General features: G+C 38.5%; 3 protein-coding genes across 4 annotated transcripts in view; 2 read left to right on the top strand and 1 right to left on the bottom strand.

Moving 5' to 3' along the window:
* Positions 1–5,220, top strand: part of pde9aa (phosphodiesterase 9aa) — a 29,449-nt gene extending 24,229 nt beyond the window's left edge. For both annotated transcript variants that reach the window (XM_081368189.1, XM_081368190.1), the window contains exons 13-19: positions 426–582; positions 675–788; positions 875–979; positions 4,241–4,369; positions 4,476–4,571; positions 4,665–4,720; positions 5,010–5,220. In XM_081368189.1, coding sequence (XP_081224315.1) covers positions 426–582; positions 675–788; positions 875–979; positions 4,241–4,369; positions 4,476–4,571; positions 4,665–4,715 — 652 coding nt within the window. In that variant the 3' untranslated portion in view covers positions 4,716–4,720; positions 5,010–5,220. The remainder of the gene's footprint in view (positions 1–425; positions 583–674; positions 789–874; positions 980–4,240; positions 4,370–4,475; positions 4,572–4,664; positions 4,721–5,009) is intronic.
* On the bottom strand, positions 5,120–12,284 carry wdr4 (WD repeat domain 4). Its single transcript, XM_081368193.1, has 11 exons — positions 11,944–12,284; positions 10,727–10,795; positions 10,487–10,633; positions 9,334–9,490; positions 7,822–7,934; positions 7,677–7,737; positions 7,455–7,556; positions 6,435–6,499; positions 6,121–6,307; positions 5,966–6,038; positions 5,120–5,677 (listed from the first exon to the last, which is right to left on the bottom strand). The coding sequence occupies exons 1-11, from the start codon at positions 12,024–12,026 to the stop codon at positions 5,490–5,492; spliced, it is 1,245 nt and encodes a 414-aa protein (XP_081224319.1). The 5' UTR covers positions 12,027–12,284; the 3' UTR covers positions 5,120–5,489.
* Positions 12,104–24,051, top strand: LOC308692313 (uncharacterized protein). Its single transcript, XM_081368192.1, has 7 exons — positions 12,104–12,470; positions 12,765–12,825; positions 13,480–13,576; positions 16,629–17,657; positions 23,230–23,293; positions 23,401–23,522; positions 23,730–24,051. The coding sequence occupies exons 2-7, from the start codon at positions 12,781–12,783 to the stop codon at positions 23,756–23,758; spliced, it is 1,386 nt and encodes a 461-aa protein (XP_081224318.1). The 5' UTR covers positions 12,104–12,470; positions 12,765–12,780; the 3' UTR covers positions 23,759–24,051.
* Positions 24,052–24,343: the final 292 nt, after the last annotated feature.

Here is a 24,343-nt window from a genome sequence, read left to right as displayed (position 1 = left end):
TCTCCGTGCGTGCCGTAACTCTGTCTGACGCACCCACCGCTAGCCTAGCTTAGCACAAAGACTGTAGGTAAACGGCTCCAGCTAGCATACTGCTCCCAATAAGTGACAAAATAAGGCCAACATTTTCCTATTTACATGTTGTGATTTGTATAGTCACAGCGTGTACAAATAACAAGGTCACATGAGACACAGCCATCTTCTAACCGTATACATACTGGGAACTATATTCTCAGAAGGCGAAACACTGCTACTTAGCTAAAGTCCCAAAAAGTCGGCGTGTTCCTTTAAGATATACGTCATTGTGTTCCTCATTTTCCACATATGTGCTGCTGCTTGGACGCCAAATGTAAACATAATTTGTGTTTGCATTTGGCTCCTGTCGAGTGTTTTTGGACTCTGTACACACCATCCTCTCTCTTTTCCAGGTATCAGATTAATGCGCGCACAGAGCTGGCCGTGAGGTACAATGACATCTCTCCTCTGGAGAACCATCACTGCGCCGTGGCCTTCCAAATATTCTCTCAGCCAGACTGCAACATCTTTGCCAACTTTGATCCTGAAGCCTTCAAACAGATTCGCCAGGTGTGCCTCAGGGCTTTCAGCACACACACACGTTAATACACTAGTATTTGAGCAATGTATAATGACTCTGTGTGTTATTTCACCTCTGACAGGGAACCATCACCCTGATACTGGCCACGGACATGGCCCGACATGGAGAGATTCTGGACTCTTTCAAACAGAAAGTGGATCACTTTGACTACACTAATGAGGAGCATGTTACTTGTGTGAGCTTTCTTCACTCATTTCACAGTATTAATATTCACAATATTCTAAAAGTGCTGTGATGAGATTATTAATCTCTCTGTGACAGCTAAAGATGGTGCTGATCAAGTGCTGTGATATCTCTAATGAGGTCCGGCCAATGGAAGTCGCTGAACCATGGGTGGACTGTTTGCTGGAGGAGTACTTCATGCAGGTAGATAAGCTAGCATTACAATACAGCTACAATAAATCAATAATAATAAAACATTTACTTTAAATCAGTATGTTGTGTGACCCACTTTATATTAAGTGTCTTTAACTACTATGTACTAACATTTAAATGAATCCTTTGATACAAAGCACTTATTGTGTACATACTGTACATACATGTTTTTACATTGTACTTATATTTAAAAACATCTGTATATAATTACAGTTATTATAATTACACTGTTAACCCACCCTTAAACCAACCCATACCGGTCCCTAACTTTAACCGTAACCCAACTGAATAGCAGCAAAAGTGTTTTGCAATACAACATTAACACAATAAATACATTATCAATCCATTTTTTACGCAATAGTAGTAAATGTCACCTAGTATAAAGTGTGACCTAAAAATCTTTATTTTGTTATTACTTGATTTTTTTGTTGTTGCAAGAAATACATACTTTTATTCGGCAAGGATGTATTAAATAGTTTGAAAGACAACAAGTTTGTCCGATTTCGCAATTTGTTTCTGAATATAAAACTGTCGATAAGATGTAAAGTATTTGCTCTGGCTCGTTTTAAATGATTTTGTTCTGTTGTTGTGCTTGTTGTCGTCTGTTGACGTTGTACAAGCAGGATTTGGCGGTTGGTCGGTGTGGTATTAGTCACGCCCCTTCCTCACTGTGATTGGACGGCTGGTTAAAAAGTGACAGTGATGAGGGTTGTGTTTTACACAAAGTTGAACATTTTTCAACTCTTGGCATCCGGAAAAAAAACGCTAAGCTCTCAGCATGAAAAAGACACTCAGCAACTCGTTACGTTGCTGCCGTTTTTAAAATGCGGCGCTCCAATTGATTTTTTTTTTTTTAAATATACCGGCCTTAGGAAAAAAAATGCTTTGATGGGCACCCGGCCTAAAGATTTTTGTTTCATACTGTATAAATGTTTTAGAAATTCTTTTGAACTTTATATTCATAAGAGTCCCGAAAAATCAAGATTTCCCCCAAAAATATTAAGGGAACATTTGATTTGAAGCAAAACATTTTTTTTTTTAATTAAACAAAAAGACAAAGGTACAAGACTTTGTACTGATAGGTAGTGTAGGCAATTTTCGGAGAGGCTCCCTTCAGAGCGTCTCCAAAGCCACGCCTCCTTTAAAACACGTGAACGCACAGCAGAGTCTGCAAAGCATCACAAGACGAGAGAGAGCGTTCAATTATAAAAAAAAAATTGGGTCAAGATAAGAAAGAGTATGAGTTTGTGATATATTTCCTCCTGCCTTACTGCAAAATGCTAGCTCTGAATGTGCTTAAAGGGATAGTTCGGCCAAAAATGATTTACTCACCCTCAAGCTGTTCGTAATTCATATGTCAATCACTTTTCAGACGAACACATATTCAGTTATTTTAGAAAATGTCTTAGATGTTTCAGTGGTTATAATGTGAAGTTATGGGGTCCACTCCTTCAAGTCCCAAAAATGTGCATGCATCCTTCACAAAAGTAATCCATCCGGCTCCAGGGGGATAAACGAAGGCCTTCTGAGGGTAATCCTTGCGGTTTTGTCCTAAAAATATACATATTTAAAACTTTATAAATGAAAATAACTGGCTTCCGGCAACGGTCGACGCGCTTCACGGGAGATGGATGCTGCCGTATGACGTAGGGCGTAGCGCAGGAAGCGTCATAACGTAGAACGAAGTATGGCTAAATCAAACGCTACGTCCTACGTCATAACTTGACATTATAACCACTGAAAGATCTAAGACATTTTCTAAAATAACTGAAAATGTGTTCGTCTGAAAAATGATTGACATATGCATCTTGAACAGCTTGAGGGTGAGTAAATCATGGGTTTAATATCATTTTTGGCCGAACTATCCCTTTAAATCCACAGTAAGGACATGTTTCCTTCACATATAACACATGCACACTTCAATAAGCCGACAGAAAGCAGGTTAATGCATTTACATGCTGGGTGAAATCGCCGTAAGGGGCAAAAATCAAGCTGTGACGATCGGTTTATGACCTCGCTCCAATAAAAGAAAACGGGTTAACGAGTTTAGATGATCGCGGCTTATTAAGCATAATCGGGTTAAGAATGTGCATTTAAAGGCACTCATTTCAGTATTTTGAGGGAGATCAACTCAATTACATCATTCGCAGTGCTTCATGGGAGTAGGTGGAACTAAAGAGCTATCTATGAGCTATCTAGAGCGATGCTTTTTCGACTGTCTGGTGTAAAACAATTTTTTACAGCATCATGGGTAATGTTAGACTGGGTAAACCCAGCCCGATCTGCCGGTGATTTGATTTCGCCCTGCAGCTCAGGCTGGAAACCTGTACATTCTTCTATCCTGCTTCCATTACAAATCTGCGGGGACCAATCACAAACTGACTTATCCACCTGGCGCGCTATTGGCAGGTTTAATCCATTTAACCTCTCGACGATGCTCAGTGGCTTCTTTAGTTTAACAAACAAATTGCTTGAGTGGGTATAAATACCACTCACTTCAATGTTTTTTTTTGTTGTTGCCATTGCTGCTTCTGCAAACCGCTGATCAATGCTCCAAACCAACACGTTTGTTGACACGTTTCCTGCCTGGAGTTTACGCTGCAAAGTACCTCACCCGGATCGTTGGTCTGATTGGTTGAAGGACTACCCAATTGCGTACAGAGTCATTTGAACTATGCCCGTTGATCACGCCTCTTGTGCAGTGAAAATACAGAGCAGACTCCCCAGAGTAATGTTCAATCTTAAAAGATTGAGTGTGGTCTGGTGATAGCCAGACTAGTTTTTCAGCAGGAATTCCACTGTTAAACACAATAATAAGCTGAAATAATGCGGCAGCTTCAGCAGAAGCAAACACCATGGATTAACTACCTCGTAGCTCACAATAGGGCTGTCTTTAAAGGTTTGTAAGTTATCATTCAAATGTAATAAATTTCCTTGTGAAGATGATGAATGGAGCTTTTACTTCCAGAACACTGAATGTCGGACTCTATGATGCTGAAAATTCAGCTTTGCCATCACAGGAAGAAATTACATTTTAAAATATATTCAAATGGAAATATTTCATATAAATTATAATTTTCACTGGATTTTTATATATATATATATATATATATATATATATATAAAAAAGCTTTGGTAAACATAAGTGACTTCTTTCAAAAACATGTTAATGAATCCTACAAACCCTAACATTCTGAATGATCCATCTAGACCATTTGTTTCTTCATCAGAATTGTGTTCTCTCTCAAACAGAGTGATCGAGAGAAGGCAGAGGGTTTACCTGTCGCTCCTTTCATGGACAGAGAAAAAGTGACCAAGCCCACTGCTCAGATCGGCTTCATCAAGTTTGTCCTGATCCCCATGTTTGAGACAGTGATGAAGGTGAATTGGTTAGGTTAAGACCCAAAAGTACATTCTGAAACCTGCAGGATAGAATCAAACATCCCGATACTTAGTTGTGATATTGTTTGTCCTCTATGTGTTCCAGTTGTTTCCTCAGATTGAGGAAGTAATGGTACAGCCCTTACGAGAGTCCCGGGACAGATACGAGGAGCTTAAACAGATCGATGATGCCATGAATGAGGTCAGCAGAGTGAACATGATTGTGTGTGTGTGTTTTAAACTGGCATTAGCTATTCACAACTTTTCATCCACTTTTTTTTTTTTTTTTCAATAGGTGCAGAAAAAGAAAAGTGAAAATTTAACAATGGGAGGAAAAAAGAAATGAGGAAGGTCAATGTCAAAATGTACTATATGCTACTTAAATGTATAATAGTTATTATGGTTACACTTTATTTTCCAGTGTACTTACAGTGTAGTTACCCAAGAAAGTACTGGTAATATAAGGTAACTACAGTTAGGTTTAGGTTCAGGGTTAGAAATCTAGTCAATAGGCCTACTCAGTTATTGCAATTGCTATAATATAGTATGTACATACGGAACAGGGCTGTAAAATAAGGTGCTACCATTATTATTGGTGTTATCTTTACAGCAAAACCTACCCCGTCTTTGTTTGTTTCAGCTGGAATCTTCCTCAGGAGGCAGTAAAATGTGGGAAATGAGTGAAATCTTGGCCATCTGCTCAGAAAATCCAAAGCATCTTTCAGGGAATTGAATCGTGTACAGCTCAGCTATGAAATATGTGTTTTTATTTGGTTTTGTAAAAGTATAAACATTATACAGGATGTACAGATTTTTAGTCACTTTTACTCAAAAAATAAAAGTCTAACTTGAAAAAAAAAATTGAAGCCAAAAATCTCATTTTTAACAGAATTGTGTTATAACAGTTCATTGCTGTCCTCGATGAAATGGTACCACGTCCCAAGTGACGAGCGTGACTGAAAGTATAGTGCGCTCTAGTGGCCAAAGCTTAACACAGCAACTCACCCTTCAGATAGAGACCAGGTAGTTCACACTGAAAGGCTTTACTGAATGTCGAATGAATGAAAAAAATCAGTCATTGTGAATTAACTGTTTATATCACATAAAGCACGGCGTTCTCTCAGCTGGTGTTTTGAGGCACAGCAACGCTCTCTGTTTTACTTCTTTTATTGGGTTTAGAGCCGTTCGCTGTTGCTCTCTTCTTAGTCTCCTGTTCCAGCCTTTCCTGCTTCTTTTGCAAATATGACGCCATGTTGTCGAAGTTCACCTTATACAGGTGCTTAAACGGACTCTCCAGTCCCACAGAACCTGTGAAGAGAGGACGAGGGAAATATACATTAACCCTATGAAGCCTACTGTATCTTATTTGACTAATGATTCTCGAAGGCCTCTAAATTATAAACATGATCAAAACTTCGCTGAAAACCTACAATCTACTACATGCCTTCTGCCATCTGATTGATAGTTTATACTTTTTAGGCTTTTTTTTTGTAAAAATGTCCACCTTTAGGTCGAAATACAGGTTTCTTTTTGCTGGGAAATCTTTACAGAGTTTTATGAAGTAAATACAAGAACGACTTTTATACTGATTCCCACCTTGAAAGACATTCCACTGAATCTGTAAAGCTTCAGTGACCCTCCTCAATTCAGGCGTCTCTGAGTCACACAGCTATAAACAAGCACAAGCGGTTAGTAAGAGAAGAGTTGACTTCAGTACAAGGAAAGACAGTCACAGAAGAGCATGTATGGACCTTCCAGTTCTGCTCTGAGTATCGATACAGCAGCACATTCAAGTCTTCACTCTCCAGCAAGACCCACAGTTGGCTTTGCGAATCAAAGGTCACGTCCCAGGGGGCAAGAGGAAGAGCGAGAGTCTCGGCAGGGTTCAGGCTTCCCTCCGTCCCAGAATCCACCATGAAGAGCTGAACTGAGGGCAATCTACACAGAGGGATATGATAAAGCCCTTATTAACCTCTGACTTGTGATACTATTGTTGTCACTGAGACTCTCCCAGAATCCAGTTAGAAGGATGATCGCTGCAGAAATCTGATTAAATGAAACGCACCTCTCACACTGGACAGCTACGTGTCGCCCATCTGGTGAACTGAGGATCCTGCTGACAGCAAACCTCTGAAGATACAAAGATAGTCACAGTGACATTAGCTCTCTTTAAAAGAGATCAGTGACAAATACAAAATAAACACACCTGGACTTGAATGGAAATAAACACTTTATACTAGTGGCACTTAACCTGTTGAACTCGAATTGTCCCAAAAATCAAAGGCCCCCTATATTATAATTTAGTTCTAAAATAGATCTAAAACATTTCTTCCAGTATTTCTGTTGTATTTATGACGAAGGTACTTGTTTTCAAACTTGTATAACATGAACTGGGCAGACATTCAATTAATCGACCACAGTTCACTTTGTGATTCTAAAACTTTCAAGAACTGTATGTTCTTCAATGAAAACAAAAAGCGGTTTAGGAGAACATTTTTAAAAGAAATACCATTGCAGTTTACTTTTTTAGCATTTTAATTCAGTTAGATTGTTTTAATACATACATATTTCATTCATTAATGTTCAATTTTAATTCAAAGGGTTTGATGGATGGCAATAAAAAGGTAGATGTAATTAATAAAAACATTCAATCATATCATTAACAAATATTGTTACATAACACTTTATGATGTTAATGTGTTTTCATGTAGTTAAAATATGATAATTTGATTTACATATTTTTAAAATATAAATGAATATGATGCAATATATTAATTAAATTACTAATTAAAAGATTTTTTCATAAAAGTTTGCATCATGAATCAAAATATGCAGTCCTGAAAAAAAAAATTCATGCAGTTTTCTTTATTTTTTCTTTTACCTGGAGAATTCACCACCTTGGTTTCTAATATTTTCATTACAATATTGTGAATTTTGCATATTAAAAATAAACAAAGCCCAGTTTTGTAAAAATATGTAAATTAAGATTTTTTTTTTACAATTAAAATTGGATTGTAGTACACATTGTGCATAGCTTGAGTGTGATGTCTGTACGAATGGCTGATTGAAAACAAACAGACTCCACCTTTTCTGTGTCTGAGTTTTCAGAGTCTAGGCCAAGTTGCCTCAGGTCAACGCTGTGTAACCGCCGGCCAGTCTCATAATGCCAAACCTTCACTGTGCCATCCTGTGAACACAACCATGTCAGCCCTACGGTATTAAGACACTTATATCACCCTTACAATCACTATCCCAACAGAATATCACAGTAGAACAGTAAAGAAAAGGTAAACTGGAAAACACCTACTCCTGAACCAGAGAGAAGCCAGTCAGGATGCCCTGCCGGCACAAGCAATGCACTGACGAATCTGCATGACAAATCAAACATGTTTGAACAAGCGCGAACAACATATGAGGCGTAATATCACTTGCATCCCACGGTCCACACTTACTCTCTGTGCCCTAGACAGAAAGCCTGAATGTTGTAGGGTGACCGCCGGAAGCTCACTCTGATCTTCTCATCTCGGTCCGCTGTTATGATATATTTATCATCTGGAGACAGAGTCTGTAGAGGATAAAATATTAAACTCACTTTTTTTTTAAAGCTGAGAATCACTTGTTTAATTAGCTAAATAATGCCATAATTAAGTGAAAATAAAAGGGAATCTTTAGATTTTTTGTTTGGATTCTGAAATAACTCCCCTAAATAAAAACTGGCAGTTTATTAAAGAAATATTTCAGCCATTTAATACTTCTATGGAAGCTTGTTTCCGCCACAAAAAAAAAAAGAAGATAATTGCGACTATTTATCTCACAATTGCGATTTGACTTTCTCAGAATTTCTCAGAATTGCGAGATATAAAGTCAGAATTGCGTGAAATAAAGTCAGAATTGCGTGTTATAAAGTCAGAATTCTGACTTTTTTTCTCGCAATTGCGACTTTATATCACGCAATTCTGACTTTATATCTCAGAATTCTGACTTTATATCACGCAATTGGGAGATATAAAGTCAGAATTGCATGATATAAAGTCGCAATTGCGTGTTATAAAGTCAGAATTGTGAGAAAAAAGTCAGAATTGCGTGATCTAAAGTCGCAATTGCGAGAAAAAAAAGTCAGAATTCTGACTTTATAAGACGCAATTCTGACTTTATTTCACGCAATTCTGACTTTATATCTCACAATTCTGACTTTATAACATGCAATTGCGTATAAAGATATATAAAGATATAAAGTCGCAATTGCGTGTTATAAAGTCAGAATTGTGAGATATAAACTATTTTAAGGTAAAAAAAAAAAGTCCGTCTTTTTTTCCCCCTTAGAATTGGACTTTATATCTCACAATTCTGAGAAAAGATGTCAGAATTGCGAGACATAAACTCGCAATTATGTGTTATAAAGTCAGAATTGCATGATATAAAGTCAGAATTCTGAGATATAAAGTCAGAATTGCGTGATATAAAGTCGCAATTGCGAGAAAAAAAGTCAGAATTCTGACTTCATAACACGCAATTGTGACTTTATATCTCGCAATTCTGACTTTATATCTCAGGATTCTGACTTTATTTCACGCAATTCTGACTTTATATCTCCCAATTCTGAGAAATAAAGTCAGAATTGCGAGATGTAAACTCGCAATTGTGAGATAAAAAGTCGCAATTATCATTCTTTTTTTTCTTTTTTTTGTGGCGGAAACAAGCTTTCATATACTTCTTTTTCTAGAGGTAAATGAAAAAAAAAAATATAATATAAAATCTCACATTTTTTTAAAGCTGTTAACCGTACTAGTTAATTAGATAAATAACATCACAAATTATGTGAAAATAAAAGTGAATTTTACATATTTTCGTTCAGGTGCTGCACTAAGTTCCACAGTGAAAAACTGGCACTTCATTAAAGAAATATTCGATATTCCCTTCTCTAATTGAACTGTCCTTACACCTAATGTTTGTGTACAACATACCACATCCAGTAACATGGAGAGATGTCCCAGCTTCAGCTCTCCTGGTTTCTGCGGCTCCAGAACAGAGAATGAATATACATCCCCAGACTTATCAGCCACAAAGACTTCATCCTCAGCTTGAGTAAACACAAGAGACGTGCATCGCCGCACAACCCACCTACAACAAAACAACCACACAATTACATAGAGCCTTACAGAGATATTACCATTAATGTGCTCCTATTATGCTACTAGGTTCCTAATGTTGTTTTGGAAGGCTCCTTCAATAGGTTTACATCCATCAAAGTTTTTTGTCTCATAATATACATTGCAGCATCACCTCTTTTCCTCACACTTTCTGAAATGGTTCAATTAAGTATCAAACCACTTCTTTCCGAGAGCCTACTCTGCTCTGATTGGTCAGATGGTCCACCTGTGTGATTGGTCGACTGTTTGGAAACAAAACGCCTATTACCATAACGCCTGAATTTCAGCTCTGGATCTTCCTCAGCACTTGTAAACACACAGCGATATGAACCGTAACAACGGTGTCAGTCTTACCGTATCAATTCAAGTCCAAGTCCTCATGCTTTGGAAGTGCATGCAAAGTGGAATTGCTTTGGCAGCGCAGAAAACAGCGTGTTGAGTCGGCAACACAAACTCTTCCAGGCCTCAACTACACTACAACTACAGCGTTTGAGGGTCAAAATAGACGATGCTCTCGGGCAGCCAATGAAGACCATAGGCTGGCATTATGCAAATGTGTTTCAAACCTACATAGGGTTTGTGCACGAAGTAAGACAGGAATTACCATTGACTCGTTGAAGGCAGTTTAGAATCGGTTCCTTTTAGGAGACGATAACTTTATCTTATTTATTTATAATTTGTAGACATTTTACATTAACAGCTATATTACTCACTACATGAAAGATGATATCTGAAAAAGCAAAATGGGGGCACTTTAAACAAACCATTCACCCAAAAAGAAAAACTCTGTCCTCATTTACTCAACCTCATGTTGTTCCAAATCAGTTCCAAGTTGTTGTTTTTTACTATAATTTTCCCTTGATTAAAGAGATCTTGGACAGTCCACGTGTGTCCAGGAAATTCTTCAATCATACAGGTTTGGAATGATATGAGTGATGGTGAGTACTTTTGAATGAGTGTGTGTTACCGTGTACTAATGCACTGCCACGATGGCTCGGTGCAGAAGAGAACAAGACGTTTGTGGTCATCTGTGAGCGCTACATGCTTCCCAGAGGCTGAGGCAGCAAACGCAAGAATCCTGTCACTGTCCTTCTCCTCTGGTCCATCTCCAGCACTGCAACTCACAAATATTCATTTTAGGATATTTTTGCACCAGCAAATTATGAAGTACAATAACAAACTCACATATCAGAAGTATTACATTTACCTTTTATCACCACCATCAGCTTCCTTTGGTTTCTTCTCGGCTTTGGCACAGTCAAACACAAACGGCTCTCTGTCAGAAAAATGTCAAAAGAAAACTAACTTATTTTTTTTGCACGAGTACAAAAAACTAAAACAAGGAGCAAATACACAATATAGAGAGATAATAAAATATGCTAAAATAGCAATGATGAAGACCTCTTAAATGATTAATATAATTTTTTTTATATTTAACAACACATTTAATAGCACATAACCATGCTGATATGATAATGACTATGCTCACTTGATTGATTATTCATTTTCTGATATGTATGGACTTTAAAAATGCATTATTTCTAAATGTATTGTTGTGACAGGTGTTCTATATCTCTTCTAGTCTATATATGTTGGACTACAACATTAGGCTACATATTGAAACATACATTTAAAGTCAAAGTGTATTAAGCAAATGAATGCACAACAATAAAGCAAGCAGCAACTCTAGACATGAAATACAATGATTTGAATTAAATATTAAGGTAACAGTATGTTCATGCTTATATATATATATATATATATATATATATATATATATATATATATATGAAGAGTTCAGATGCAAAAGCCTCTAAGTGCCATCTGAAATTGTCTTCTAGAATGATAATTTTTATCAAGCTTGTATATTTAAGTTCAATAATTTCACTTAAATGGCAATGCAAATGACCTATTATTTGTCATTTAAGTGAAATTACTTAACTTAAATATACAAGCTTTATAAAAAATAATCATTCTAGAAGAAAATTTCAGATGGCACTTAGAGGCTTTTGCATCTGAACTCTTCATAATATATATATATATATATATATATATATATATATATATATATATATATATATATATATATATATATATATATATACACACATACACATACACACACACACACACACACACACACACACAAATATGATTCTAAACCATGAAAATAGTGCAATATGATGATGCAAAATCGAATAAGAGACATCTTGGGAAAACTTTGCAGCACGGTACAGATACATGCAAAACTTCGGGTAACAGTCAATGAAAATGATGCTGATCATTGTAATTAAATCGTTTAGTGATGGTTGCTCTATCACAGTGCAGAAATCCTGCTGAGTCTGACACTCCAGTTTTCACCATATCTGAAATAAAGAGCTGGAAATATGTAGACAGCTGACAGTCTAAAATACAGCTACTCACCTAGACTGTTTAAGGTGTATGGCAACTAAAGTAGTAGAACAGCTTGAAACAAACCAGTCTCCCTTCGAACACACTACTGCCATGGTTGTCGCTCACGTGCGAAATGACAGTCGCGCGTTTAATACGTCATCAACATAACCGAGCAGGAATGTGGCATGGCGAGACCGCCATTACGAGTGTACAAAATAATACACTTTCACTACGAACAATAATTCTGTGTTATATATATTTACAAAATAGTTATTAGTATTCTATTTTACTTAAAAATTTTCATCGTTACATTCGAAAACCAGCACCTCTTTTGCACTGGACATGATTACAATAATGTAATTCTAATTGGTGATGTTTAAGAGGGGGTGTGTTCGTTATGTATTATGCTAGGGCGGTACTTTAGTGTGCTTTAGCAGTACATCCAGCATACTTGTTGTACTTAACTCTTTTTCCTTTACTGGGATCTTTTTTGAGTTGAGTTGCAGTCGTTTGAGGAGATTCCTTAACCTGGAGCTTTGATTTTTTTTCACAGTCAGGTAACTGTATGGATCCAGTATGGACAAAACACACAAAACATCTCATCTAGGTCATTCTCATGAATATATTTTGGTTGTTGTATATTGTTTATGACGTGCATAGCAAACATTGATCAATGTGAATGTGAGCTATTGTATTTGCTGTCTGCTGTATAACATTTCTGATTTCTAGTAACAATTTCAAAAATAACAGTTTCATTGTTCTTAGCAGATGCACGAACTTTAAATTGTCGATGTTAAATTTTTAAAATCACACGTTGTCACCATTGATCATGCAGCTGTTTTTCTTCATAGGCTTTCCACTGTAAAGATGGCAGCCTCTTTGCTTAGGGCAGGACGACTCGGATCTCTCAGGGTAAAATGCTGTTTTTTATAAATATGCACGCATGAATGTTATAGTGCATTTGCACATATTATAACTAGTATTTTTGTAAACGTGTAAAATTGTGAGAAATATGTGTAGTACGCTTGTGAACACAAGCTAATGCAGGCTGTCGCTCACTGAAGCATTTAATCCACTCAGACTCGACGCATGAATACATTCTATTGTCCTGTATTTACATGCACGACGATATTTACATGAAAATATTCCTAGTAGTAAAAAGTGTATTTACACGGTGTTAATCAGATATCATGCAACAGAACCCTGCAGCTGTAACAGTGTGAAATGTAGGGGTTTCAAAAAATTGATGATTATTTTTATTATTTTATTTAACTTTTTCTATATTTTCGTTTTTAGAAAATGTACCTAAAATTGCCAACATTTACTTGTTTGAATGTCCACTGGAAAAACTGAAGAGTGTTGGTAAACTTCACAGACTTCCAATGTGAGAACACTATGTACTTTTTGCTGGCACGTGTGTTTTGACACCACAGCAAAGATTAGTAGATTTGTGAAAACGACGTACGGTTTTATAAATATAACTACACAATGGTGGTTGTGATTATTCATAGGGATTCTCTGTGTGTTTTGAAATCTATGTTGTGTTTGCGTGTCTCTTGTTGTTAGTGTCTGCAGGCGGAGGGCTTGAGTTCCATCGGAAGAGCTCCTGCTGTAGCTTTCTGCTCAAAATCTGGGGACAGCAAGTCCAAAAAGTACAAAAAAGGTAAATCTTTCATATATCAGTTTTAACATGTCATTCATTTGGGGGAGGAGCGCTCTGTATTTCAGATTCCGATGCCATACATGGGAGAATTTGAGGTTCAAATGGTTCAGGGAACGTGTCCTCTGACCTCAGCTGTTGTTTCTGTGTGTGTTGTTCCTCTCTCTAACTGTCATGTAGGAGTAATACCATGCAAATACATAAAAACATATGCATATTCAATTTGTGGCCAAAAGTGTTCATACTCTTTGCCATTGACATAATATTGTTGTCATTATTTTTTAACCTATTTTAATCTATAACATTCTGACTTTATTATAATACTTTTATTTTTCTGTTCTGCATAATTCCCAGTCTTATACCAGTTTAAAATTCACATACAGGGTGATCAGGCCTCAATGCAATGATGAATTAAATGCATAAACAAAAAATGAAAAGTTTTTTTTTTGTTATAGGAGAAGAAAAAGACTGCAAAGAACAGTCATTTATACAGTTTAGCGGTCACTATACAAAAATGTGTGACCGCATGAATGCAGTGACTGGCCCTTACGTATTGGATAGTTCAGACAGACATGTAGTATTATTAAGATGTTTGAACAGAATGCAGTAGTTTATTTAGCCCTAATACTAAATAATATGTGACCAATTAAAAGATAAAGACTTTTTCCAGATATAACAGGGTATGTGTTTAACTTTTTTTTTTATTATAAACTATTGCTGTTATATCCAATTTGAAGTGTATCCAAGGAGGACAAGTGGAAACCAGTTAATGACTATGTTTCAGAAACAGATGTATTTGTTTTACAGTTTACAGGAGCAGCAACATCAACATTTATGATGTTTGAAACTTTTAACTAAATAATATCAATCACAGATCAAAATGTAGTACCAGCATCATACAGTAGTCAACATTTGAACTAGATCAAAACCTTTCATCAAAGTTATACATGAATTTTGAACAATACTCTCTCTTGTCTTAGAACAACTTTAATGCACTTTTTTGATCCACTTCAAATGTTGACTACTGTATTTTTTGTGCGAGCAGCACATATGTGCAGTACATAAGTTATTGGATTTATTGAGGCTTGAACTGACACCAGAAAACACATTTTTACTTGACAGTGGTTTTGAAATGGAAAATTAATTTTATAGGCATTGACAAATAGGTCTGCTGAGGAATGTTTTATGCAACCTCAGTCCATTTGTTAAATGTGTGAGTTTTGCCATTTAACTTAAATGCAATTTTAGGTAAGAAATACGTTTTATTTTACCTGAAAACAAACAGACTCACATCTATATTGTTAATAAACTTACCAATATATTACACAAAAAAAAACACAAATATGCCTTTGCAAGGCTGGGATGTTGATTACAATTTAAAGGAAACTCCTGGTCTTTCTCTTGCTTTATTTTCTCTGTGGGCATTTTTGAAACAAGTAAAACTGGTCACATAGTGTTCTTGAAGATAACCTATGACCTATGATCCATAAATGTTTCTGTGCTCTATGTTCCTCTGACATTACAAGTGGCATAGGGCTTAAGAAAGAGCTTGTTGTGTGTTGCACTGCCATATATTTACATGCTTAGTGCTATATGTGGACGTCCTCACTTCCTATATATGTCACCTTGACATTTAGAGGTAAAGAATGCACTGCAGGAAAGCCTTCATGAAGCCACTCCCTCTGTTCCTTCAAGAGAATCTGGTGAAGCCAAAAATCCAACAAGTGACTTCTTGTTGGAAAAAAAACTGAACAAAACATGTTTTGTAATGAACATTGCACAAATATAAAAAAGCATATTTTTAAAATGTAAAAAAGCATTATAAATAATATTAATACAAATTTATTCATATTTCTTTCTCAATATTTAATAATAATGATTATTATGTGCTGTTACTACAATTTGATCAGGTTTAACCACAAATTCCCATATATTGTTTTATTAGTTGTGCCATCTGATTCTGGTTTCCTGGCGATACTTTAAATAACGGTAATGTGAGAACATTATGAATAGAGCCTTTTAGCTTCAGTAATTATGGAATAATTATTTAATCTACTGCACTTTAACTTGTGTGTAATGTGAAATTTTCCATTGAAATTATTATTATAAAGATATTGCTATGTCTTACTAAGGGTGCTTTCACACTTGGTTCTATTGCCTGGTCTGAATCTCAGTTCGATTGCTCCCCCCTCACCCTGCCCTCACTGGATTATGTTCACATTATATTATCTGGGTCCGAACCGCTGTGCGATTGCTTTATCAATGCAGCTGCTGTTTACCCATGTTGCTTGGTAATGACGACAGAAGGCGGCAAAATGCATAGCGTTGCTCGCCTCACTTTTATATTTTGGTTTTTGAACCTTTGGTTTTGTTTTCAAAATATCAGCACTTAACAGCACTTGCGTCTGTCTGCCGTGAATGTACTGCAAATGCTCTAAAGAATGTGGTAGTCCACTTCTGCTGAAGGTGAGGAGAAATTAGATATACAGTGAAATGCACACAAACACAGTTTTTTCGAATCAGCAGTTCACTTCTGCGATTTAGTACGATTGTATTCATATCAGCAGCAAACCATACTGGGGTTCACATGGAATGTACCCCAGACCACCTTATTTTTGTGTACTCGCCACTCGGGTACGGTTCGTGGGTGTGCACCCAGGTTCGGAAAACAACATTCACATAATCCAAACCAAACTCCGATGTCAATCGAACCTGGGTGCGCACCAAAAGTGCTAGTGTGAAAGCACCCTGAAAGGGTGTAAATAAAATACTGAATATTTACAGGCTTTACTGAATGTGAAATGTATTTAGATTACTTTTTTGTCAAAGGGCCCCTTTTTATTAGCCGTAGTTCAGATTTGACTTGCATCAGTCAGGTTATAAGGTGTTTAAAGCTCCACCACCTCAGTGGATGCTCATCTGCCTTTATTGTTGAAGAAACTGGGTGAGTTATTTTGCTGAATGAATTTAGCGGTCTCCATTCAGCCTGATAATGCATGTGATGAATAAAATGATTACATTTTTTATGTTTGCCCTCCTTCCCCCTCCATCCTAGAAAAAGCAGCACCAAAAACATACTTCGATATAGAAAAACTTGTCCAGCACAAATCATTTGTGGAATTCCCCCAGAAGGACGTTGCAGCTTCAGTTGCTGCTGCCTCTACAGAAACTGCATCTGCTGCTGCCGCTGCACCTGAACCAGTTGTAACTGCCACTGCAGCTCCTGCTGCAGCAGAAGCACAAGCTGAAGCCGCTGCTCCTGCAGCTGAAAAGGTTGTACCTGTAGTTGAAGCCGCTGCTCCTGTAGCTGAAACAATTGTACCTGAAGTTGAAGCCGCTGCCCCTGCAGCTGAAGCTCCTGTAGTTGAAGCCGCTGCCCCTGCAGCTGAAGCTCTTGTAGTTGAAGCCGCTGCTCCTGCAGCTGAAACGGTTGTACCTGTAGTTGAAGCCGCTGCCCCTGCAGCTGAAGCTCCTGTAGTTGAAGCCGCTGCCCCTGCAGCTGAAGCTCCTGTAGTTGAAGCCGCTGCCCCTGCAGCTGAAGCTCCTGTAGTTGAAGCCGCTGCTCCTGCAGCTGAAGCTCCTGTAGTTGAAGCCGCTGCCCCTGCAGCTGAAGCTCCTGTAGTTGAAGCCGCTGCTCCTGCAGCTGAAGCTCCTGTAGTTGAAGCCGCTGCCCCTGCAGCTGAAGCTCCTGTAGTCGAAGCCGCTGCCCCTGCAGCTGAAACGGTTGTACCTGAAGTTGAAGCTGCTGCCCCTGTAGTTGAAGCCGCTTCCCCTGAAGTTGAAGCAGCTGCCCTTGAAGTTGAAGCCGCTTCCCCTGAAGTTGAAGCCGCTGCCCCTGTAGTTGAAGCCGCTGCTCCTGCAGCCGAAGCTCCTGCTGCATTAGCTTCTGAAGCCGTATCTACAGAAGAAGCCCCTGTCCAAGAAGCAATAGCTGAAGTTGTTGAAGCTGTCAGTGAAGTTGTTGCAGAAGCGGCCCCTATTGAGCCGGTTGCAGAGGCAGCTCCTGCTGAAGAGCTAGTAGATTCTGCCCCTGTGATCACAGATGCTACTGAAGTTCCAGCAGAAGTTGTGGAGACGCCTGAGGGTACACACCATATCCCCCTATAACCCCCTTTCATATATTGGGATAAAGCTATTTTTTTACAGCAGTTTTTTTTGCTTCTCAATTTTGGTTACGGGCTTTACACATACACATTTGTAATGTTAATGGTAAAGATGTAATCACAATACAGGTTTTTTACCTTTTTATTACAGTTACAAATACAGTGTGTCATTGCATATGTGTTAGTGCATAGCATACATGCAAAAAGCTTTTAGGGGTGAAACGGTTCATGAAACACCTACAGTTCAGTATACATTTAGCATATTTTTGTATTCATTACTCACACCTAAGAACGCCTCTGAGAATATAAACAATATATGTGAATTGTAATTGTGATTTACCTTACATAAACAAAATCCTATAGGGTAAGCAAGTAATTGATTTACATAATTAGATCAAGTACTGGATAATTAAACCTTTGTGGTGTGGTACATGGTGTAGTACTTCATGTGACCCTAATACAAGTGTCATGGTCATAAGAAATTTTTTTAATTCTTATTTACTGTATTGAACTGTAAAACTGTGACACCAGAACCCTGATACAATCTGTACCTTTAGAAACCGTTACACCCCTAATGGCAGCAACATCACAGCAGAAACCTAGACTCAAGTTACTCATTCAGGGCTATATTCATTTTCTAAGCTGGGGCAGAGACAGCACACCATTTGTCTTGAAGAATTTTGATGGTGTATTTTAAGTCTATGCCCTGGTTTTCAGTCCATGAACATAGCCAGTCTTCCCATCCGTCATCCGTCTTCATGCATGTATTCATTATATATGTTTGTTTTTAACGTTTTGACTCTCGTGTTATGCCGTGCATATTCTTTATTTTTGCAACTCTTCTACACTCATCTGTTTTCGTCTCTTTCTTTTCTTTCATTTCTGTTTATTCACTTATTCATTGTTAAATGTTTTGACCTCTTGTATCCTGCTCCTGTCTTCCATTGCTTCTCTCGTTGATATCTTTTGTCGTCATTTAGTCCTTGCATTTTAAGTCCTTGTGTTTTTGACCCAGTGCTCCTCAAATGTAACTGTATTTACTAGGGCTGTCAATTTAACAAATTTTGTACAGTTATTTGATAAAAACATGTGACATCACATTTAATCAAGTTGAAGTTCTAATAATTTTTTTGGCCATCAATTTAGCATTAATTTTTGTACATTTAATTCTTAAAAACTTGTGGAATAATGAATTTAAATATCTCAGGTTACGACTGTAACCTATGTTCCCTGAGAATAGGGAACGAGATACTGCGTCGATGACGCAATGGGGAACGCCCTCCACGTGAACCGGTGTCTGAAAGCTTATTCAATCACGGCAATCGTTATTGACCGGCGACAGCCTATGACGTAACTACTAGTGCGACCCGGAAGTATAAAAGGGGCGCCTAGAGAACATGTCACCCACTTATCATCTGAAGGGACTGTTCAGCAGATATCCCAGAGGCATGGCAAAAAGAAGCAGTGTCTCGTTCCCTGTTCTCAGGGAACATAGGTTACAATCGTAGCCTGAGACGTTCCCTTTCGAATGGGAACTCGCACTGCATCGATGACGCTATGGGGAACGATATACAAACCCACCATGCTGAGGGGAATGCATGCCAATTATGGCTGTGACAGAAAATCAGAAAAGGCAGTTTCACTGAAATGCCAAAAAGCACTCCCCCTTCGGGTCACATAGGGTTAGTGACATTATTCTCTACGACCACTGCCCAAGCAATATGCCTCAAAGACGCCTCAGAAACAACGAAGTCCTACCAAGGCCACTCAAAAGCTTGGAACCAACAGCTTCCATGGAAGGGGTTCCTTTAAGGGAATATGGCCAGGGAGTCCAAAAGGAGTCCCGCCCAGTCACTTTCTGAGGGGGACTAAAGTCAACCCCATATGCCACCAAAGTGATGCCACCAAAGATGCAGTAACTCTACTCAATCCTGGATCTAAACAGTGCTTTGAAGCATTGTGGAGGCTGGGCACTTTAATCAAGGAACTCTAATAAGGGGAGCACCTCCAGCTCTAGTGCTTATCTAACAGGAAGGCCTTGTGAGATTTTGACCAGGCTCTGGGCTAGAATCAGGGAGGCTCTAAGGGAGCCTGCAACATGATGATCAGTTATTGCTAAACATCCAACTCGTTGGTGGAGCCGCCTTCAACGCGGCCTGTGAGGGCCTGATTACTTGATAGCTACACTTGTTTGCAATACTAACCTCAGACATCTTAGGTGTTCTCACAGAAATTCTGTGGGCCTGGTTTTCCTAGTTTGCATTGCCAACAGGCAGTGTACTCAGGAGAAGTGCTATCGACCCTTTAAACAAGGGGAGTACAATCTTACGCTACCTGACTATCAAGGAGGCCTATAGAAAGGCCTGCAGCTTCAATTGTCAACAGCGTCAGCCCATGGCAGTGCTTAGGCTCAGCCCCAGCCCCAGTTGTGCAGGGTGAATGAACTAAAGCTGTGGGTAGCAAAAACAATTTAATCATGACCCTAACAAGGGCAGTACTACCAGCATAACCTTGATAATTTTTTTATTTATCTTGTGATTTACAAGACAGTTTCATTGTTTCTCTGCTAAGCCCAAGGGAAATGGAGGTCTCAGGAGGCCAACGACATGTAACCTTGAGACTTCAAATTGAATTCAAGGAGCCTAGAGAGAAACCAACTTAAGGCCAAGCTAGATGGTTCTAGCTACTAATTCAGCTCTGAAGAGCGGAGGCCTCAGCACACTGCTGCCTACTCTCTCCTTTCAGAGAGAGAAAGGCCTGACAACGCCCAGAAAATAGCCTGCTACCTATGCTGCTATTTATACTTGCCCTTAACATCCACTAGCATTTATCGCCAAATGCAAAGTCAGGCCTAGGCTAGACGACTCTAATAGTAAAAGGAGGCCAGTACCAGGGAAACTAGACCTTACAGAAGATGAACTGAAGGGCTCTAGCTCTAAAGAGCCTACACTCAGATACTGAGGGGCTCGGGGTGAGGCTGCTTCTAGCAGATTGCCTCCAAAAACTCCTAGTACACATGCCTAAGTCAGATATTGAAGCACACACCTGAATATCATATGTCTGAAGTTCAAAGCTATAGTCTCATTAAAACAATTCTCTAAAGTGAGAGGAGACCTGCTATATAAATACAAGATGGCTATCAAGGTGGCCCGACGAGGACCGACGCTTGGTGTTTTGGTCTATCTGGAGCTTTTTTTACAAAGCGGTGGCCTCAGAAGAATAACCCCCAAATGGGAGGAAGCCATCTCACACTAAACCCAATTGATCTGTTTGAAGCTTATGTGCACAGTGGCCTCATTAGAGAATTATCAATGAGATAAAGCCAACCTGTACACTACTGGGTGACCACAGATTGGCACTACCTACTACATAAACCTGATGACTCTAACACAAGAGGAGGCCTATGAAAAGGTATGCAAGCCTACCTATAAAGTGGGAACTTCAGGGTCCTATTTCGTAATCCTATTATTAACTTCCTATCAAACACACCCCTTAATACTTTCTAAACAGGGATCCGAGGTCTATTGTTTAACCATCTTTTTAATTAGACCTACCAAGATCATCCCGCTGCTCGTAGAGCGGTGGCCTAAACATTTTTCTCAGAAAGGCCTACCAGCCAAAAGCTAAAAAGGGCGCACTCACTACCAAGCCCGACGCCAGACCTTCAGAAGGGTTCCGTATTGAAGGAAAAAATCATCACATGTCCAGCCTCAGGCCTGATGTAAGAAGCGCCAGGGGTGAAGAAGTGGGGGAGAGAAGAGAGGAGAGGGTGGTTGTTATTCACCCTCAGTGGAAGGGGATCCTTCACTGATGCTGAGAGCGCCTGTGCTTGATCACCTCCCTCAGATCCTTCTTCTTCCTCGAATAGAGAGGCGACGCTGAACCTCTGGCCCTGTCTCCGATCCTCAAACCGGGATGGGCCAGGACCCCCTGGCTGTCTGTGCGTGGATTCGGTTCGCAGCGGAATGCAAGATTTAAATGCAGCCGAGTGCGCCTTCACCTCTCTGAACTTTTCCACCACTGTCTGAGAAAACCCTCTTCAGCCAGGTTCACCCACAGATGTCTCTCTGTGGCCGTCAAACGACCTTGCAGCGGTTTGTTTGGTGGCCCGAAGAGCCAGATCTGTGGTGCAGCGCAGCTCGTCCACTGCATCAGGGGAGAGACCCTGACCCTGGTCCAAATCCTTCAGTAGATTGGCTCGGTATTCTTGTAACACAGACATCATGTGTAAAGCAGCCCCAGCCTGACCCGCTGCTGCGTTTTGCCGTGATTGGACGCTGGTTCTCGTGGAGGGTCGTTCCCCATAGCGTCATCGACGCAGTGCAAGAGACGCTCATGGGCGCAAGGTGCTAAAAAACAGTTAGGGACGTCACAAGACACATCTGTTTAGCACATGTATATAGACCAACAATTTAAAAAAAAGTACATATGGCCCTGTGTGAATAGCCCCTAAGTCTACAACGGGTAAACAGACATAATAGATTGATGCTGAATATAGGTTTAATTTAATGATTTAGAAATTAAAGTTTTTTTTTTTATTGACTTCTAAAGCCACTTTATTCAGTACTTAGTCTTACGGAGTGATGTCATTAAATTGTTCATTAATCAGCATATCATGTAATTCAATAATAATGTTGATTTGATGATTTAATTGACAGCCCTATTATTTACAAATAAATAGTACCTTTTTTTAATCTGTGTACCACCCCCACCCCCACCCATCGGTAAAGATGACGCTACATTTTTCATGCTTTCTTAGTGTTAATGGAAAATGTCACTTTGTCAAAACAAATGTTTTCTTTCTTGTTAATGTTAAAGTTACCACAGCGGCACTGATGTCACCACATGTGATGCACTTCTATGCTGTTGACTACTTTGTTTTTTCTTAACAGTACGAGTATGGTAACATGTAAATGTACTTTGACCTTATCTTTCTTTCCCGTTGCCCTCTCCTCACCCAAACGCACTTTCTTTGTCACTGTCTCACTTTTCTTCCCAGGGGGTCGCATGATATCAGTAATCGGTTAATTATCCTCTTATCTTATCCTGTGTACTGTGGTTTAAATGTCAACGTTAAATATGAAATGCCCACTGTTCCTTACCCACTTTCCCAATGTGGTGTATGGTGCATTGAGTGAGATTTGAGATTGCACTGTTTGCTGTATGTGGAAGGGAAGCGACAGTTTATTACCAGATGCAAAATTAAGAATGTACGACAACTGCTTGAATTAATAATCAGTATGTTTGATGGGCATTTATTTATGGTTATTACACAATGGCTCATCACTTATGAAATGAAATGCTTCCTTTTCATTTCAGTAGATGCAACCTCTGTCCTAGTTACTCACCGCCTGACCTTCTCCTTTACTCGGTTTTCTTTAGTTCACTAGATCTAGCCTTCACACCAGGCACTCTTCTCATGCATGAGGGTTAAAGAAGACTTATTTCTTCCTTAATGTGCAAGACATCAAGGATTCTGGCATCTATATGCTTGTCTGTAATTTATAGATGATATAAGCATTTATTAATTGATGTGTTTCCTGTGATTGTCAGCTGGATTGGATCCCATTCAGAAACTTTTCCTAGATTCAATTCGTGCATACTCAACAAAAAGCGGGTACATGGTGTTTTACTATCATACTCTCACGTTCGATTTTGCTGCTCTTATATTGTGTTTAATCTTGCATTATAATTAAGTGTATAATTATTTTCATGTTTTCTCAGTGCCACTGGTCTAGTTGATGCCGGTCCAGAGTATCAGAAGGCTCTTGCTGATGAAATAGGCAAACTGCAGCGGTTGTACGGTGGTGGTGATCTGACTTCCTTCCCAGAATTCAAATTCCATGGTGTGTTAACCGAACATTAAAGCTAATTGCTTAAGAAATTATGTCTGTTTCAACACTCCTCTAGATTGGTTCACACAATGCTGTTTCATGACAGTTTGTAGTTGTGGCATTTGTTTTAGGTCTGAAATTTAGTTTTGTTTGTTACTGCATTTGTCCTAAAGTTGAATTTTGTCATTTATCTAACATTTTCCCTTTTTGTGTTTACAGAGCCTAAATTTGATGACGTGTCCAAGTAAAGTTCTGTTTTCCTCTCCTGTCCCTCAGTCCAATTTTGTGAAAGTCTTTAAATAACTTGTCTTTCATCTTGTGAAAGCTAACATTTTGTGAAATTTTTAATGTTGTGAGACTAAATAGCTATTTTTCAAAAATTATCATGTCAAATGGAAAACACTACCTATTTCATGGACTATAAAGCACATGTGGAAGAGAAAATTTCTCAGCTGTAAAATAAATGCTAGTCGCTTTTCGCAATGTTTGTCAGTGAGTTTAAGTATCTGGTGAAAGAGCTGAATAAACTGAGCCAACACTTGTTCTGTCTGGTCTTTTTGTTTTATTTTTTAGAAATGGTTAATAATGTCAAATTATGTGAATGAAATATGATATATTTCATCAGAGATCTTGGATTATTAATATAAGTTATTATGTTACATTTACTGGAAAACGGTAAGTGGAGAAAATGCCATACAAATGGATCTTTAAAAATTATAAATATGAGTTATGGGGATGGGGGGTTATTTATAAGGTCCAAAACAGTGTATTTTAAGGAGGAATGCAATGGCTGTACTATAAAACGTGACAATTTTGACTTTCACTTAAAATCT

This window comes from Scardinius erythrophthalmus (assembly GCF_964197995.2).
Source record: "Scardinius erythrophthalmus genome assembly, chromosome: 6".
NCBI classification, from domain to species: Eukaryota; Metazoa; Chordata; class Actinopteri; order Cypriniformes; family Leuciscidae; genus Scardinius; species Scardinius erythrophthalmus.
The sequence above is the reverse complement of the archived record's forward strand: the minus strand, read 5'-3'. Positions and strand labels throughout refer to the sequence as shown.

Bases quoted from the DNA above. Each gene is read 5' to 3' on its own strand.
- wdr4 (XM_081368193.1), bottom strand. From the start codon at position 12,026: ATGGCAGTAGTGTGTTCGAAGGGAGACTGGTTTGTTTCAAGCTGTTCT. The intron at 9,491-10,486 runs GTAACACACACT...GTTTTGTTGTAG, and splicing joins TGGCAGTGCATTAGTACACG to GTGGGTTGTGCGGCGATGCA. The intron at 7,557-7,676 runs GTAGGTGTTTTC...TTGTGTTCACAG, and splicing joins GGCTTCTCTCTGGTTCAGGA to GATGGCACAGTGAAGGTTTG.
- LOC308692313 (XM_081368192.1), top strand. From the start codon at position 12,781: ATGGCAGCCTCTTTGCTTAGGGCAGGACGACTCGGATCTCTCAGG. The intron at 12,826-13,479 runs GTAAAATGCTGT...TCTTGTTGTTAG, and splicing joins GACGACTCGGATCTCTCAGG to TGTCTGCAGGCGGAGGGCTT. The intron at 23,294-23,400 runs GTACATGGTGTT...ATGTTTTCTCAG, and splicing joins GCATACTCAACAAAAAGCGG to TGCCACTGGTCTAGTTGATG.